Below are 16,971 nucleotides of genomic sequence, written 5' to 3' on the forward strand. Positions count from 1 at the left end.
CAGCAGAGATCCCCCCAAAGCACATTGTGCGTTCATCCCAGTGCTCCTCCAAACTTTCTACATGTCACTGCACCCATGGCTCGTCCCACCACTGGCTTTAACCAGAGTCCTGAGAGGAGACCGCATTCCTGGCTCAGGTTCAGCACAGGGACCCCTGCACTCCAAGCTCCTGCTGTTGGAGCACCCGACAAACACCAGGCTGGGCACATTAGACCAAACCCCCCACTCCAGTCCTCAACCTCTAAACCTCTTTTTGGAGCCAAGAGACTCACTTTGAGGTTGGACCCACTAAACACCAACTCGTTTGCTGGAAAAACAACCCTAAACCCATTTCTACCGGGTAAACAAGCTGGGTGAGTCCCTGGCAGGGACGGGATGGCGCCTTTCATCCTCCAGGTCACCCACGGAATCAAAGGCTCTGACAGGCCCATAATGCCAGGGCTTTGAAGAAACCAGACCATCCCCCTCAGGCACCCTCCGGGTGCTAAATCCCACCCAAAACAGGTGACACCACCCCTGTCCCCACTTAACCAGAGGCCACCAGTGGTTTTCAAGTTGGGCCATTTTCATGCATTTTGCTGCATGGGCCAGGCCGGGGAAAGGAGTGGAATTCGGTTGTGGATGTGCAGAGAGGAGGAGGAGAAAGAAGGCGGCTCACCTTGCCCACCCCAGCAGGGTGGGGCTGCAACTCAGCTCCCTCGGCCGGCACCGCTGTCCCCAGGGTGGCCCTGCCACCAGCGCGTCACATCCTGCAGTCTCTGCTGCCATCTAGTGCAAGAACCTCCTCGGCCCCTCGGTCGGGAGCGCCCTGTCCCTTTGTTCCCATGAGAGGATGGGCGGTCCCCATGTCACCCACATCCTGAAGGGACACTGGGACAGCACAGATTTTGGGGTGCCCGGTTTTGGGGCTCACAGCCTAGCACCGCTGTACAGGACGCTAGTAAGAGACAGTGATGTGCTAGAAAATCCTGGGTTTATTTTCATTTCATTTAAAAGCCGTTCCAAGCCCAGAGGGAGCAGTGAGCTATTCCCCAGGGCGCCAAGATTTGGCCCGTGAGCACTTGTAGTTCCCAAAAAAACAGGAAATAAAACCTAAAGGAATCACACAGGTATCACCTGCCGCCCCAGTGTGCTTCCAGGGGGCTGTGCAACAAATCCTGTGAGACAGATCCTGCAGCACTCAGCTCCACGTGGTGACAAGGTAAACACAAACCAGGGCACAGACTCTACACTCTGGGACAGTCTCCAGTGCCAGCTGTGGGCTCCTTTCCAACATCTTAATGGGGCAAGCAGGACTAACGAAGTCCACCGGCACCAGGTGTGGACCCCAGCGAGGACACCTGGTCTGGGGGACCTTAAAGTGCTTTGCAAGGGACACACAAACACACACAGACCCCTCTCTGAGCCCAGTGCTCCAGGAGAGAAGGGCTGAGGAGCCCTGGCTTCTACCCCCACCCTTGTGTGTGGGATAGATGACACCCCACAGGGCTAGTGGGCCCTTTCTCCCTATCCCCACAGATCCCTGTGCTCAGGGCCATTCCTCCAGGCACATTCCTAGCGATACTGAGACAGGGACAACAGGTGGGTTCTCCCAGAGCAGCAGTGGCAACTCATCCACATTTCTGGGGATTTCTGGTGAGCCCAAGGTAATCTTTTAACAAGAAAAAAACCAAGCCTGAAATAAAAACCAGCATCCATTTTAGCAGCAAGTCCTAAGGGAAGATCCAAGTGCTCAGCAGCCCTGAGCCATTGTCTGGTGCTACAGCACAGCAGTGTCCCAGGGAGAAAACAGGTTTCCAGTGGGATGGGGAGTTGGCACTGGTGGCCAGAACCTGGCGAAAAAGTCCCACCAGGAGTGAGTGCCCAAAGGAAGAGAGAAAATACTTGGTCCCATTTTACTGGCCAAGGCAAAGCCAGACCACATTTAACAGCCATGGCTGGGAAGACACAGCACCGGGATCCGTGGGCAGGATGCCACCATCTCAGTGTCCATCCTCAGCCAGCACCTGGGGAATGGTCACCTGCAAGCAGGGAGTGGGGTAAGATGGGATGAGTGACTGCAGAGACTCTGTATCCCTTCCTGGTGCCTTCTGATGTCCTCAGCCCAAGAAGATGCCCCTCCTGTCCATCCCACGCTGATGCCCATGGCCTTAGCCCCCAGGCACAGCTCAGCTCCAACGAGATGTCCTGGTGCTTCCTGAAACTGGAGAGCCAGCCCCAAACCAATGAGGAAACTTCTTCCCAAGCTCCAGAGTCTCAGGGACAGCAGAGGCTTCCCAGTCATTCAAATCAGCAGTTGATGGGATCACCTCCAGTGTGGACATGGCACTGTGGGTTCTGCAGCCCAACAGCAGGCCCAGGATAAGGGACAAAGCATTCCTTAGACATGGAACCATTCCTCTTTGCACCCACATTCCATCAAGTCCTCCACTCATGGCACAACCTGTGTGTTCCAAGATGTCCTTGAGGGTCCCTCACCTCCTGTGCCCGCGGGAGAGGTAATCCCGGTTCAGAGAGCAGAGCTGCTGCTCCAGACGGAAGATGCGGAATGCCAGGTATGAGGAGGACACAACCAGGAGACAGATGCTGGGAGGAGAGGAACAAGTCAAACAGCCAGTTGAGACTGAGACACATTCCCAGTGTCCCCCCAACTTCCCTGCACCCTCAGCAAACTTACAGCACGATGAAGATCTTCAGGAGCTGGTAGTCAGAGGGTCTCAGCTCTGCCACACAGCTCTGCTCCACCTCCAGCTCCTCCTCGGTATTTATTGCACTTTCTGAAAGTAAATCCAGAGTCAGTGGCACAGCCACACTTGGCTGATGCTCCTGCTCTTCCAGCAACCAGAAAACGTCAAATATTCCTCCCTCATGGGCTCAGATACTGCAGCCAGGAGATCCCAGCCCATCCCCAGGACTCCATCACTGACTCCCAGCCTAATCTGCAAGGCAGATTTCCCCTGCACGAGAGCAAAGGATGGATGAACACACTTTTATGGAGATTATCACCCAGTACCATGTGAAACAGAGCACAAACCCATCTCCCTCACCCGAAACCAGTGGCTCCTCAGAGGTGAAGGAGCTCTCCTTGGCACTCAGGCTGCTGACAGAGGTCCGGTGGATGCACTGGTAGTTGGCATCAGGCAGTGACAGTGACAGCGAGGTAGGTGACACCTTCCTCCACTTGCCCTCAGGGACAATCACCTCCTGTGGGAACAGTCCTAGTGAGCCATGAATGAAACCAGCAGTGCCACGGATATGGTGGGGCCAAATTCAAACTCAAACCTTACAGCATCTCCATGAAGCACCAGTGCATTCAAAACATCATCCTGAGGGAGAGCTGATCTTCCATGATGGCTCCATAGGAATGCAGGCTCCTACTACCATAGGAGGACCTGCCCACGTACTCCACACCTGCCCCAAATACCAGCTGCTGCCTCCTCCACCCCCTGAAGCTCAAGGCAGGCACCTGGAATTCTCCAGCATGCCCCAAATAGGGCAAAAATGTGCCCCCAAAAGACAAAAAATCAAGTGGGTGGCAGCTGGCACAGAAAGGGGCTCCCCCAACAGAGAGTTCCCAGGGCTGGAGCTGCCAAAGGGCTGCATCCCACTGAAGCACCAGGAGATGCTGCCAGATCAGCCTGGGTCACTCCCAGTTCTGCCCTTGAAATGAATCTTTAACCCCTGGCATATCACCAGACCATGGGTGACATCCCACCTGTCACCCTCTGGTGTAGCCTAACTGTCACCTCCTGCACCCAGCCTGAGGTTCAGGACCAGCAGCCATGGAGAACACCCTTCTCCAAAGGTGCAAGATGTGTCCCCCCATGTTCCTTGGATCATTCAGCAGGTGTTTTCCTCTCCCATCCTACTCATCCCACAGATTTTTGGATAACTCAACCACATTGCCAGCCTGTTATCCACATTTCCAGCTGTGAACAGCATCAGCTGTCAGGGTGGTGGCATTTTCCACATGACTCTGAAGTTTTTCTGTCTATAAACAGACAGTCACTGGCTGTGCTCTTGACCCATCTGCTCCTGCCATGTCTGGGGATTAGGGTTCCAGAGGACAAGCTATGATGGCAACAGGCAGATCCTTGCACCCTTTGGCTGCACTGACAGAAGAATAAACTCTCTCCCGACTCTCTGAGCAGCCACCAGACAGTGTCAAACCCCCCAAGGGGACCAGGCAGGCCCTCTTCACCCACAGCATGAGCTCAGAGAATCTCTCCTCTCCTAGAGCTGCCCTGACCCTCACCAGCGACACGGAGTCCGGCTCCTCCGACAGCTCCTTCAGACTCAAGCTCTTCTTACTGGAAACCTAGATGGGGGGGAAAGGATTGGGCATTACAGTGCCACCTCTCCCTCAGCCTCAGCCACAAAATTTGGGCTTTTCTGCTGAGACTATGAAGAATTTATAATCTTCTAGAAATTACAATCATGGGGATTTGGGGCATGAAGAAAGGGTACTGCATCACTTTTTCCCATCACCAAAAACCTGGTGGGGCCATGGTTGAGCCAAGGGCTTCCACGGACAGGATAAAACATCAGGGAGTAAAAAAAGAAGGGCACATCTGGGCAGAGCCCAGCACATTTCAAAGAATAAATCCCCTAGTTTGGCAACAGGGCTTAATCACCCAAATCGCTGCCCTGGCACAGCTGGCACACACCCTCCTGGGAAGGGCAGGGTTCTTGCACAGCTTCCCACATGCTTCAAAGTCAGGGAGAAGAGGTCCCCACAGTCATCCTCTCCAGCTCAAGGGCTGATGGATGTCCTCCCCCACTTAATTTAAATTCCTGTTTAATTTTGTACTATTTTTCCTCACCTTAAAACTTTAGATCTGGGCAAAATGCAACAATGTGCAGAGTGGCAGAACTAGTATTACCACCAGATTATAAATAATTCATACCCACGCCCTGAGAGAGAGCAGAAACTCAGAGCTTTGCCTCATCCATGACCCAGAAAAGCCCACAGGGACAGGATGTGCCCAAGGCATGGCTCCTGCCCCTCTTCCCATCCCTTGCTGCAGAGTGAGGATGCTGGGAATTGGAGAGGGCTTTGGGAGCAGTCCAAAGCCTTGAAGGCAGTGATGAAGAGCTGTGCTCAGCCCAAAGGGCAGGTGCAGAGCCTCAGGGCCATGGACACACAGTGGGACACAGAGTGGGGGTACCTGCAGGTGGGTACAGACTCTCCTCAGGACATCATAGACGCTGTCACGAGAGATGAGGGATACAAAGATGTACTGCAAGAGAAAGAGACGAGCTGTTGGGATAGATTCCCCCCATCCTGAGAAATTCTCCACATGTAGGGACAGGCAGAGACATCATGCCCTTGAATCTCCCCCTCTTCAGGAGCCACGTCTCCCCCACAGGCATTTCCCTGCAGAGCTTCCCTGCTGTTATTTTTGCAACCTGCTAGAACTTGGACCAGATTTTTTTGGGGCCAGTCTTGCTCAGTTGCTGTTCCTACAGCTTTCCCATGCTCAACCCAGAAGGATATGGCAGCAAATGGGGCCAGGACCTACAGAAAACATCCCCAGGATAGAAGGGACACAGGGCCACACTCACCATGCCTGACACAGAGCCCCAGTCTGATGTGCAGGGCCCAAATCCTGCCCTATGCTACTCCCTGCTAAAATCCAGCTCCCAAATTCTGCAGGAATAACTGCCTCCCAAAATCCTGCAGGAACAACCCCCTCCCTGGCAGGGACAGGCAACACACAGTGCTGGCAGCAGCACCTGGGCAGGCAAGGACTTGGGAACACTGCATCAGCTCACCGCAGCCAACAACATCCAACAGGATTTAAAAGCTGGAAATGCAGCCCTGTATCCAAGTTTTCCGCCAGCTCTGGCTGAATGCCAACCCAAACCCATTCCCTGCTCGTGTTTAAGGAGTTTAAAGGTTTTACGTGAGCCTGGCAGGGATTTGTCAGGCTCGGCCGAGTTTCACTTGGGCTTTGCTTCGTCCAGGAACAAAGTGAAATTCAGGAACAAAAGCAAAGCCGTGGTGTTTGCCCTGGCTGGCAGCCAGCACAGAGAGCAGTGCTCACTTCCTAACCAGGGATGGGAATAGCTTCGTTTGCCGCTCTCAAACCACATCCAGTTTGGACCTGGGCATCTGCTGGGTGCTGGTGTTACCTTTCTGCTGGCAGTGGTGGTGATGGCCAGGCCATTGGGCAGCAGTCGAGCTGTCTTGTGCTTCTTTATCAGCTGTACAGACACCACTGGGATCACAACCTGCAGGGCAGGAACACAGGGATGGACACAGCACAAGCATCATCCAGCCAGCTTCCCTAAGATCCACCAAGAGAGCTCCCCGTGCAAGCCCGGGAGGGTGAAAAAAAAGGCAGGATGTTATTTCTGGCAGGGTAACTTTGCTGAAACCTCGAGCTTCCTTCAGCTATTTGTTTAAAGCATCACATATAAATAATTCAGTCCTTCGGCCCAGTTTTAAAGGAAGTCATCTCTTCCCAAGATCCCCGTCAGCCACAAGACTAATGGGGAAAGATCACATTGTAAATCAAGAAGAAAAACCAAGAGAGATTCAAATCTCGCCCCCCTCTAAAACCTTTGATCTTCCTTCAAACTTCACTGCAGCTAGAAGGAGGTTTTGCATCAGGGAATTTTAAAGCATACCAAATATTTGGTTTCCCCAGGCTGATGCCACAGGTCATCAGAGGGGGAGGCACGACCATGCTCCCCTTCTCATTAGAGCCTTCTGTTGGGGATTTTGGTGATGTTTGGGTGCAGGAGGGGATAAGCTGTGGTTACAAGCCCTGAGGAATCAGTGTGGGCTGGTGCCCACATTACCTTAATGTCCTTCCCAAAAAGGTTTGCGTAGAAGCAGAGCCAGTTGGGGGAGATATAAAGCCTTCCTTGGATGAGAATGTCTCTCTGGAGTGCACAGGAGCAAACTGCAAGGCAGAGAGAGAGTCGTGGCAATCCCTGTGCCGGATCCTGCCCCTCCGTGCCCGTCCCTCACCCTGCCACCCACCTTTCAGCACGCTCTCCTCCGTTGGGATGTCCTTGAACAGCTTGTGGTACTGGGAGTTGTACTTGCTAGCAGCCTGAAAGCAAAGTAGAACAAAGTTATCCGGTGACCTTGCTGATAAGGAGACCCAAAAATTCCTCTCCTGCAAGAAAACCTCTGTCCGCACCCGGGACCGGCGCTGGGGGGTCCCACCAGGCTGGGGACAGGAGCCCCGACGGACGAGAGGACCCGGCGAAGGCTGTGCCATCCTCCCAGATAAACATTTCCCTTAGTATCTATGGAGGTTGCTAAGCCTCAGTGAGGAGCCGCTTTTCTGCCAGGCTCATCTGCAGGCAGTTTATTTTGCCCAGCGGTTTCTCTCCTCCTCCTCTTCCCTTATCCGGGACACAGTGACAACACTCGCTTTGTGCCCATCGCGCCGCACCATCCAGCTATTTATATTCCCAGCGCCGCTTCAAAGCCTGCCGGCAGCCGTGGTGGGAGGCTCCGCAGGTCGGCCCTGAAATGCTCCTGTGGTGAAGGTAAAGCTCGGAAGCACTTCCATAAATCCACTCAACTGGTCCTGTAAGATTTGTGTGCCCTGCCCTCAGGATGCTCCCAAGGATATGGCTGTCCCTCAGTGGTGACAGCTGCCCCCCGAATTCCAAGGGAGGAGCTGCTTTGCCAGGATGCAGAGAAAGCTGGCACAGCAAGGCTGGTTTGTGGCAGCCAAGCAAGCAGAGCCCTCCTGCCCACAGGTACAAGGTCACCTTTGCTCTGTACACCTTGTCACTGGATGAGCTGGGCCCTAAGAGGATCAAGGCTCAGCAGCACCTGGAGTTGGCTCAGACATCTCCCAGAGGGATGCCAGGATGGTGGGGGTGCCAGTGGGAGCAGTCCAGGAGAACATGGAGGGCATTACCACCAAGAAACACCCCCTGGTCCCAGCACAAATCCACTGCAGGTCCTGTCACCCTCCCAGATGCCTCTGAGGAAATTGAAAAATGTTTTTCTCTTCCATTTTCTTCATGGAAAAGGCAAAATGCCACTTCCTGTCACTCCTTCCCCTTCTAGAGCACCTCTTATCTGTAGATGGACCAAAAATATCTAGTTTGGGCATGATTTGAACAATCAAAAAGGTTCAAATGGACAGAAATTTAACTGCTCTCAGTCAACATCTCCACTTTCTCTAGATGGAAAATCCTGGAAGCATGAGCTTGGCCACACAAAACCATCACCAGGTCTCCTGAAATTAAACACTGGAGGCTCTGCCCCACATCAGAAGCTGCCTCCAGCTCCTTCAAGCCCACACCTGAAACTTCAGGTGGGCTCCTGCTGGGGCAACAGGCACACACCAGCCTGGTCATTCCCAAAGCCAAAGGCTTACCACTTCCCGGTGGCATTTCTTGATGTCCTCATCCTTGAGGGATTCATTCAGGCGGAGGCTGGAAGGAAAAACAATAATCACCAGGTAAGCAAAGAGCTACAGTTCTCTCACCTGCTCCCTAAAACACTTACGAGACATGGAAAAACGTAAAGAACTGAAGAGGGACCCCAGGAAGCCACATTTTGGGTGTCTCCATGATTTATCGTGGCACTGGGCATTGCTGAGGCTCAGTACTGGGCTGAGGGCTGATCTCTCTTGAGAGCCAGTGAAGGCACCAGGACAAAGGTACAGTAATTTCACAACTATAAGGCGCACCGGACTATAAGGCGCACCCCCCCGGATTCGGCAAAATTTGCAACTTTGTAGATCAGATAAGGCGCACCGGTCTATAAGGCGCACTTTTTTTTTGCAGTGAGGCCCCGCCCCCAGCTCACCCCGTGGGGTTGCTGGCCGAGGCCCCGCCTCCACCCGGCAGCCATTGGCCCCCGGGGCCGCCTCCACCCGGTAGGGGCGGTGCCGCAAGCCACCGAGCCACCCTGGACCCGGCAGCCATGGGCCCCCGGGACTGCTTCCACCTGAGAAGGGGGGTGCCGCGGCCCCCCTAGCCCGCATTCACGCGGCAGCCATGGCTCCCCAGGACTGCCTGGACCCAGGAACGGGGCTGCTGCCGTCTCCCTAGCCTGCCTTCATCCGGCAGCCATGGGCTCCCGCGGCTGCCTGGAGCCAGGAGCGGGGTTGCCGTGGCCCTCCTAGCCCACATTCACGCGGCAGCCATGGCTCCCCAGGACTGCCTGGACCCAGGAACGGGGCTGCTGCCGGCTCCCTAGCCTGCCTTCATCCGGCAGCCATGGGCTCCCGCGGCTGCCTGGAGCCAGGAGCGGGGTTGCCGTGGCCCTCCTAGCCCACATTCACGCGGCAGCCATGGCTCCCCAGGACTGCCTGGACCCAGGAACGGGGCTGCTGCCGGCTCCCTAGCCTGCCTTCATCCGGCAGCCATGGGCTCCCGCGGCTGCCTGGAGCCAGGAGCGGGGTTGCCGTGGCCCTCCTAGCCCACATTCACGCGGCAGCCATGGCTCCCCAGGACTGCCTGGACCCAGGAACGGGGCTGCTGCCGGCTCCCTAGCCTGCCTTCATCTGGCAGCCATGGGCTCCCGCGGCTGCCTGGAGCCAGGAGTGGGGTTGCCGTGGCCCTCCTAGCCCACATTCACACGGCAGCCATGGCTCCCCAGGACTGCCTGGACCCAGGAACGGGGCTGCTGCCGGCTCCCTAGCCTGCCTTCATCCGGCAGCCATGGGCTCCCGCGGCTGCCTGGAGCCAGGAGCGGGGTTGCCGTGGCCCTCCTAGCCCACATTCACGCGGCAGCCATGGCTCCCCAGGACTGCCTGGACCCAGGAACGGGGCTGCTGCCGGCTCCCTAGCCTGCCTTCATCCGGCAGCCATGGGCTCCCGCGGCTGCCTGGAGCCAGGAGCGGGGTTGCCGTGGCCCTCCTAGCCCACATTCACGCGGCAGCCATGGCTCCCCAGGACTGCCTGGACCCAGGAACGGGGCTGCTGCCGGCTCCCTAGCCTGCCTTCATCCGGCAGCCATGGGCTCCCGCGGCTGCCTGGAGCCAGGAGCGGGGTTGCCGTGGCCCTCCTAGCCCACATTCACACGGCAGCCATGGCTCCCCAGGACTGCCTGGACCCAGGAACGGGGCTGCTGCCGGCTCCCTAGCCTGCCTTCATCCGGCAGCCATGGGCTCCCGCGGCTGCCTGGAGCCAGGAGCGGGGTTGCCGTGGCCCTCCTAGCCCACATTCACGCGGCAGCCATGGCTCCCCAGGACTGCCTGGACCCAGGAACGGGGCTGCTGCCGGCTCCCTAGCCTGCCTTCATCCGGCAGCCATGGGCTCCCGCGGCTGCCTGGAGCCAGGAGCGGGGTTGCCGTGGCCCTCCTAGCCCACATTCACGCGGCAGCCATGGCTCCCCAGGACTGCCTGGACCCAGGAACGGGGCTGCTGCCGGCTCCCTAGCCTGCCTTCATCTGGCAGCCATGGGCTCCCGCGGCTGCCTGGAGCCAGGAGCGGGGTTGCCGTGGCCCTCCTAGCCCACATTCACACGGCAGCCATGGCTCCCCAGGACTGCCTGGACCCAGGAACGGGGCTGCTGCCGGCTCCCTAGCCTGCCTTCATCCGGCAGCCATGGGCTCCCGCGGCTGCCTGGAGCCAGGAGCGGGGTTGCCGTGGCCCTCCTAGCCCACATTCACGCGGCAGCCATGGCTCCCCAGGACTGCCTGGACCCAGGAACGGGGCTGCTGCCGGCTCCCTAGCCTGCCTTCATCCGGCAGCCATGGGCTCCCGCGGCTGCCTGGAGCCAGGAGCGGGGTTGCCGTGGCCCTCCTAGCCCACATTCACGCGGCAGCCATGGCTCCCCAGGACTGCCTGGACCCAGGAACGGGGCTGCTGCCGGCTCCCTAGCCTGCCTTCATCCGGCAGCCATGGGCTCCCGCGGCTGCCTGGAGCCAGGAGCGGGGTTGCCGTGGCCCTCCTAGCCCACATTCACACGGCAGCCATGGCTCCCCAGGACTGCCTGGACCCAGGAACGGGGCTGCTGCCGGCTCCCTAGCCTGCCTTCATCCGGCAGCCATGGGCTCCCGCGGCTGCCTGGAGCCAGGAGCGGGGTTGCCGTGGCCCTCCTAGCCCACATTCACGCGGCAGCCATGGCTCCCCAGGACTGCCTGGACCCAGGAACGGGGCTGCTGCCGGCTCCCTAGCCTGCCTTCATCCGGCAGCCATGGGCTCCCGCGGCTGCCTGGAGCCAGGAGCGGGGTTGCCGTGGGCTTCCTAGCCCACATTCACGCGGCAGCCGTGGGCTCCTGGGACTGCTTCCACCCGGGAATGGGGGTGCCGCGGCCCCCCTTGCCCACATTCACCCGGCAGCCGTGGGCTCCCGGGACTGCCTGGACCCGGGAAGGCGGGTGCCGCGGCCCCCCTTGCCCTCATTCACCCGGCAGCCATGGGCTCCTGGGACTGCTTCCACCCGGGAATGGGGGTGCCGCGGCCCCCCTTGCCCACATTCACCCGGCAGCCGTGGGCTCCCGGGACTGCCTGGACCCGGGAAGGCGGGTGCCGCGGCCCCCCTTGCCCTCATTCACCCGGCAGCCGTGGGCTCCTGGGACTGCCTGGACCCGGGAAGGCGGGTGCCGCGGCCCCCCTTGCCCTCATTCACCCGGCAGCCGTGGGCTCCCGGGACTGCCTGGACCCGGGAAGGCGGGTGCCGCGGCCCCCCTTGCCCACATTCACCCGGCAGCCGTGGGCTCCCGGGACTGCCTGGACCCGGGAAGGCGGGTGCCGCGGCCCCCCTTGCCCTCATTCACCCGGCAGCCATGGGCTCCTGGGACTGCCTGGACCCGGGAAGGCGGGTGCCGCGGCCCCCCTTGCCCTCATTCACCCGGCAGCCATGGGCTCCCGGGACTGCCTGGACCCGGGAAGGCGGGTGCCGCGGCCCCCCTTGCCCACATTCACGCGGCAGCCGTGGGCTCCCGGGACTGCCTGGACCCGGGAAGGCGGGTGCCGCGGCCCCCCTTGCCCTCATTCACCCGGCAGCCATGGGCTCCTGGGACTGCCTGGACCCGGGAAGGCGGGTGCCGCGGCCCCCCTTGCCCTCATTCACCCGGCAGCCATGGGCTCCTGGGACTGCTTCCACCCGGGAATGGGGGTGCCGCGGCCCCCCTTGCCCACATTCACCCGGCAGCCGTGGGCTCCCGGGACTGCCTGGACCCGGGAAGGCGGGTGCCGCGGCCCCCCTTGCCCTCATTCACCCGGCAGCCATGGGCTCCCGGGACTGCCTGGACCCGGGAAGGCGGGTGCCGCGGCCCCCCTTGCCCACATTCACCCGGCAGCCGTGGGCTCCCGGGACTGCCTGGACCCGGGAAGGCGGGTGCCGCGGCCCCCCTTGCCCTCATTCACCCGGCAGCCATGGGCTCCTGGGACTGCCTGGACCCGGGAAGGCGGGTGCCGCGGCCCCCCTTGCCCTCATTCACCCGGCAGCCATGGGCTCCTGGGACTGCTTCCACCCGGGAATGGGGGTGCCGCGGCCCCCCTTGCCCACATTCCCCCGGCAGCCGTGGGCTCCTGGGACTGCCTGGACCCGGGAAGGCGGGTGCTGCGGCCTCCCTAGCCCACATTCCCCCGGCAGCCGTGGGCTCCTGGGACTGCCTGGACCCGGGAAGGCGGGTGCTGCGGCCTCCCTAGCCCACATTCACCCGGCAGCCATGAGGCCCCAGGACTGCCTGGACCGGAGAGGGGCGGTGCCTTGGTCCCCCTGGCCCGCCTCCACCCGGCAGGGGCAGTGCCGCGGGCCTCCGGGCCCGCCCCCAGCCAGCTGCAGTGGCACTTCCGGCTCCCCCCACGGCTCTCAGCTCACACTTCCGGTTTGGCAAATTTCGCCGCTTTGTACATCAGATAAGGCGCACCGGACTATAAGGCGCACTTCCGGGTTCGAGGGAAAATTTTAGTCAAAAGGGTGCGCCTTATAGTCGTGAAATTACTGTACTTCACAAACACCTCAGTTCCACGGGAAGGAGCCCAGAGCTGACCTGGCAGCAGCTTGGGACAGACTGAGAGCTGGAAATGTGCAGCTTTGGCTGGGACAAGGATTCCCAAGGGAAAGCAGAGTTTGGGAATGTGCCTGAGCAGGAGCTTTGACCATGCACAGGAACATCCACCCATGTCTATCCCATGGATAGCTGAAAGGACAAACCACGGAGAAAGCTGTATCCTACCAACAACCTCAGCAGTGGGAATATCATCCCCTTCCCCAAACACCTTTCACTTCCCTGCTTTTACACCCACAATATTTCAGGGAGAAAACAAAGCTGGTCCCCCTTGTGTTCTGCCCCAGTTGGCAGGCAGTATTCAGGGCTTGAAGGCAGCAGGAATGCCACAGCAGGACGGAAAAGAGAGAATACTCAACCACAGACAGACCCCGGCATGCTGCTCCTCACCTGCCATCGAGGGAATCCAAACTCTTCTGCTTGTGGAACACCTCCAGCTTCTCACGACCGTGCCTGGGCTCGGGGCTCTTCAGGGGAGCTGCCTTCTCATGCATCAGCGTGGCACTGCAAGGAGACACCTGTCAGCCCCCTAGGGAAAGGGGAAAAGGGGTCTGGAGCTGCAAATCTGTTCCCTTCAATCCCAGCCTGCACACAGACGCCAGAATCTGCTGCTCAAGGACAGCAAGAATATTTCTGCTATTTCTCAAGTCACATGGACAGAAAAAAAAAACCAGTCATTTTTCTGCCAGGGACTCTTCAGCGCTCACAACAGAGCAGCCAGATTGCTGTGGCTCCCTGGGATAACTCCCTCCAAAGCATAGATTCTCCTGAAGAGCTGAAGGCTGGGATGGAAAAAACCACAGATCTATGAAACTCTTTGGGGGGATGGATTTCAGCCAGGGTCTGCTCCTCTCGGTCAGCAAAACATCGTCTTGCCAGGTGCAGAGCCATCACCAGGCATATTAGAGCTGGTTATTTACCATTGGGAATGTTATCAGAGGTGCTTATCAGCCACGACAGGCAAAGTAAACACGGGCCCAGTGCCACAGGGCCGTTATCACCTGGCAGGCCACAAAGGTGACACTTTCATCCTCAGCAAAGCACCACCAGAGATTGCTGTGGCACTGGCAGCCAAGCACAGCACGATCCCAGGGGACCGGTGGCATGGCAGAGCCAGCAAACAGCCACAGACGCATGGACAGGAAATTATTGCAGGGAAAGCACTCAGCTCACTCGGCAGGGGCTGATGTCCGAGCAGGTGGGGCGCCGGCAGGACAGGATGAGTGCCAGCAAGTGGGACAAGCGCAGAGCTGGAGTGCATTCCAGTGCCTGCAGGGATGATGCCATGGCACTGCGGCAGAGCCTGGACTGAGGAGCCAACCAAACTTCCCATAGTCCGAGAGCGGCTCCTTCGCCACCTGCGCTTCCCTAGACACATCCTGCTCTTGCTCCAAGGGGCTCATCTGAAGGAAAACCCATGGAAATAAACCCCCCTGACTCAGCAACAGCCAGGATAGGGGTGCTGGATCCCAGCAGCTGGATCCCAAATGGACTGAGAGCTGACATCACATGAGCTCCCCACAGCTTCAGAGCCCCGACAAGAACATTGTCCAGGTGCCATGGAGCCCAGCTGACTCCCAGCTGGAGGCAAAGGGAGTGCTCCCACAACAGGTAACACATACATGGGGGCAGAGGAGAACCAAACAGAAGTCACTGGTGCTGTGTGGCTGGAAATAGGCTGGGAAATAGCTCCCGTATCCCCACAGCCACTGTTGCCAAAGACTTGCCTGCACAGCCCTGGAGTCCAAGCACTGCAGGGATTGGATGGACACGCCAAGGTTGTAGGGTTTTAGGAGTTTGGGTCAAAGGATGTGTCAGGAAGGGAAAGAAGACCTTACTGACAAGAAGCACCAAAATAGCATCCCCTGGCATGGCACTAAAAGGTGTTTTCCCTGCCTGACTCCTCAGGAATCCTCTGCCAGGGGATGCCAAGCTGCCCTGAAGCTGAAACTCCTATCATGGAGGCACCAAAGCCTTCATCTGCCCTTCTCCCATGCTGGAAAAGGGGCTCTGACCCTATCTGGAGCCTCCTTGTCCACAGCTCAGCACTGTCAGGCTTCCCTCACGTCACCCCTTAAATCCCCAAGCGCCTGCACTGCTTAATCCGGTGAGCGGATTTATCCCTAACCGGCGCTGACACCGAGGGGCACCACACAGGGATCGGGGAGAGGTAAAGGTATCAGAACCCCTCTGAGGTCACCAAACACACAGAAACACACAGAAATCCCCTAAAATGAGAAAAAATGCAGGCTGGAAAGCTGTTGGAGTGCCACACCCTTGTTCTCTCTCCCTCTCATGGCCACCATCAGGGACAACTCCTGGGTAAGGTGATCCTGGACACAGTGTTGGCAGTGGGATGCTCCAGAGATACTCTGTGGGCTGTGACAAGCATCCTCAGCCCCAGCAGGGACATCCCAGGAGCTGCTTTGTCTCCTCTGTCCAGATCTTGCTCCATTCTTGGCTCCTAGATGCATCAGGAATATAGATCCAGAGTTTGGGAGCACAGGATAAGGCTGGGCTCCAGGAACAGGGAGGTTTCCCTTCCAAGAGGTGCTTCCAGTGCCAGCTCAGTGAGGAAAACACTTTCTAGCAGCTCATACTGTCTCCCTCTTCAAAGAATTTGTTCAGCAGGGAGCTGATCCTGAGGTAAACTCAAAACACAAGTGGAACAAAAACAGTCAGAGTTCAGAGTTCCTGAGAAGAGGTAGAGAGGGTGGGTATAGAAGTCCTCAGCAAAGTGAAAACAATCCAGCTACCTGGTGCCCCTTTGTCCATTCCTGACACCCCCTACCCTCCCACACCGGCATCCCGAACCCTCAGGTTTTGCCAGGTGAAACGCGGTGCTTCTCCCTCCCACGGGATCGCCCTCTCCCCTTACACGGCGATGGGATCCAGCCAGAAAAAGGTCCGGTGCGAGCCCCTCCGTCGGCGAGCGATTCTAGCTGGATCCTTCCTCCGCTGCCGGAGAAGAGCGCGGCGGAGGCCGGAGCGAACCAGGCAGGGATCCCGCCTCCCACTAAACCCCAGGAGCTCAGAGACGGAGGGAGGTACCGGCGGGCGGGCGGCCGCGGCCCGAGGGAGCCCTGGCGGGATTCGGCGAGCTGCCCTTGGTCCTGGCGTCCAAGGTCATTTCAGTCCCGCGTGTCGGAGCTGGAGCGGAGCCACCCGGGGATGCTGGAGGGGAACGGCCGGAGCCGAGCGGCGCTGGCAAGAGAGAATGAGGCGCGACGTCAAGGCCGGAGGGAGCCCCATGTGTCCCTCCCGCGATGTCCCCGGTGTTCCCTGCCCCGGGAATCGAAGGGTCAGGGCCAGGACAGTGCCGAGAGCCCGGTGCTGGGGTGTCCGCAGCGCCGTGGCGCTGGGTCTCACCGGGAGCCGCTCCGAGCGCCCCGCGGCACGGAGGGAGCCGTAGGGATGTGACCCCGGCCTGCGGGGCTGTGTGGGGCATGCTGAGACCGTGGGTTTCGGCCACCGCCGGGGCCGCGCTCGGGCCAGCCCCGGCACAGATCCCGTCCCCGCTCGCGCTCGGAGCTCCTCAGGCGAAGCCGGCGGGTCCCCGGCGGGCAGCGGCGGGACTCCTCTCCGGCCCGGCCCGGCCCGTCTCTTCAGGGAGTGGGCGAGGGGGTGTCGGTGTTTCCGCGCTCCCCCCAGCGCGGCGCCGCCGGCCGGGACAGGCCGAGGGGAGCACGAGCTCCGCGGCGCGGCGGAAGGGACGCGCCCCCGGCCCCGAATCCCTTCCCGGCCCCAATCCCCCTCAGCCCCGGCCCCCCCGCCAGCCCCGGAGGCCCCCGAGGCCCCCCAGTACCTGCGCGCGGCCCCGCGCCGCCGTCATGCCCCGCGCGCCCCGGCCTCCTCGCGCCGCCACGGAGCTCGCCCATTGGCCGCCCGCGGCCGCGCCCCGCCCCCTCCTTCCCGCCCATTGGCCGCCCGCGGCGCAGCCCCGCCCCCGCCACAGCGAGCGCCTCCTCCCACCCCCACAGGCCCCGTCCACCGCCGCGCGAGCCGGAGCCTGCCGGGGTCCCTG

The 16,971-nt window shown here is 59.7% G+C and overlaps 1 protein-coding gene across 4 annotated transcripts; it reads right to left on the reverse strand.

Moving 5' to 3' along the window:
• Positions 1 to 2,081: 2,081 nt before the first annotated feature.
• On the reverse strand, positions 2,082 to 16,789 carry GRAMD2A (GRAM domain containing 2A). 4 transcript variants are annotated; one of them, XM_033070565.2, is made up of 12 exons: positions 16,753 to 16,789; positions 15,826 to 16,151; positions 13,338 to 13,451; positions 8,355 to 8,412; positions 6,992 to 7,064; positions 6,808 to 6,911; positions 6,136 to 6,234; positions 5,169 to 5,240; positions 4,256 to 4,318; positions 3,048 to 3,204; positions 2,678 to 2,777; positions 2,082 to 2,586 (listed from the first exon to the last, which is right to left on the reverse strand). In XM_033070565.2, exons 3-12 carry the CDS (start codon positions 13,439 to 13,441, stop codon positions 2,475 to 2,477), a joined length of 942 nt encoding a protein of 313 aa, XP_032926456.1. In that variant the 5' UTR covers positions 13,442 to 13,451; positions 15,826 to 16,151; positions 16,753 to 16,789; the 3' UTR covers positions 2,082 to 2,474. The 4 variants fall into 4 exon arrangements, with proteins under 4 accessions (XP_032926456.1, XP_032926457.1, XP_042635601.1 ...); XM_033070566.2 differs by lacking the exon at positions 16,753 to 16,789 and adding an exon at positions 16,317 to 16,454; XM_042779667.1 differs by lacking the exon at positions 16,753 to 16,789 and having other exon boundaries at positions 15,826 to 16,284.
• Between the last annotated feature and the right edge of the window lie 182 nt (positions 16,790 to 16,971).

The sequence above is a fragment of the Catharus ustulatus genome, chromosome 12, assembly GCF_009819885.2.
Source record: "Catharus ustulatus isolate bCatUst1 chromosome 12, bCatUst1.pri.v2, whole genome shotgun sequence".
NCBI lineage: Eukaryota > Metazoa > Chordata > Aves > Passeriformes > Turdidae > Catharus > Catharus ustulatus.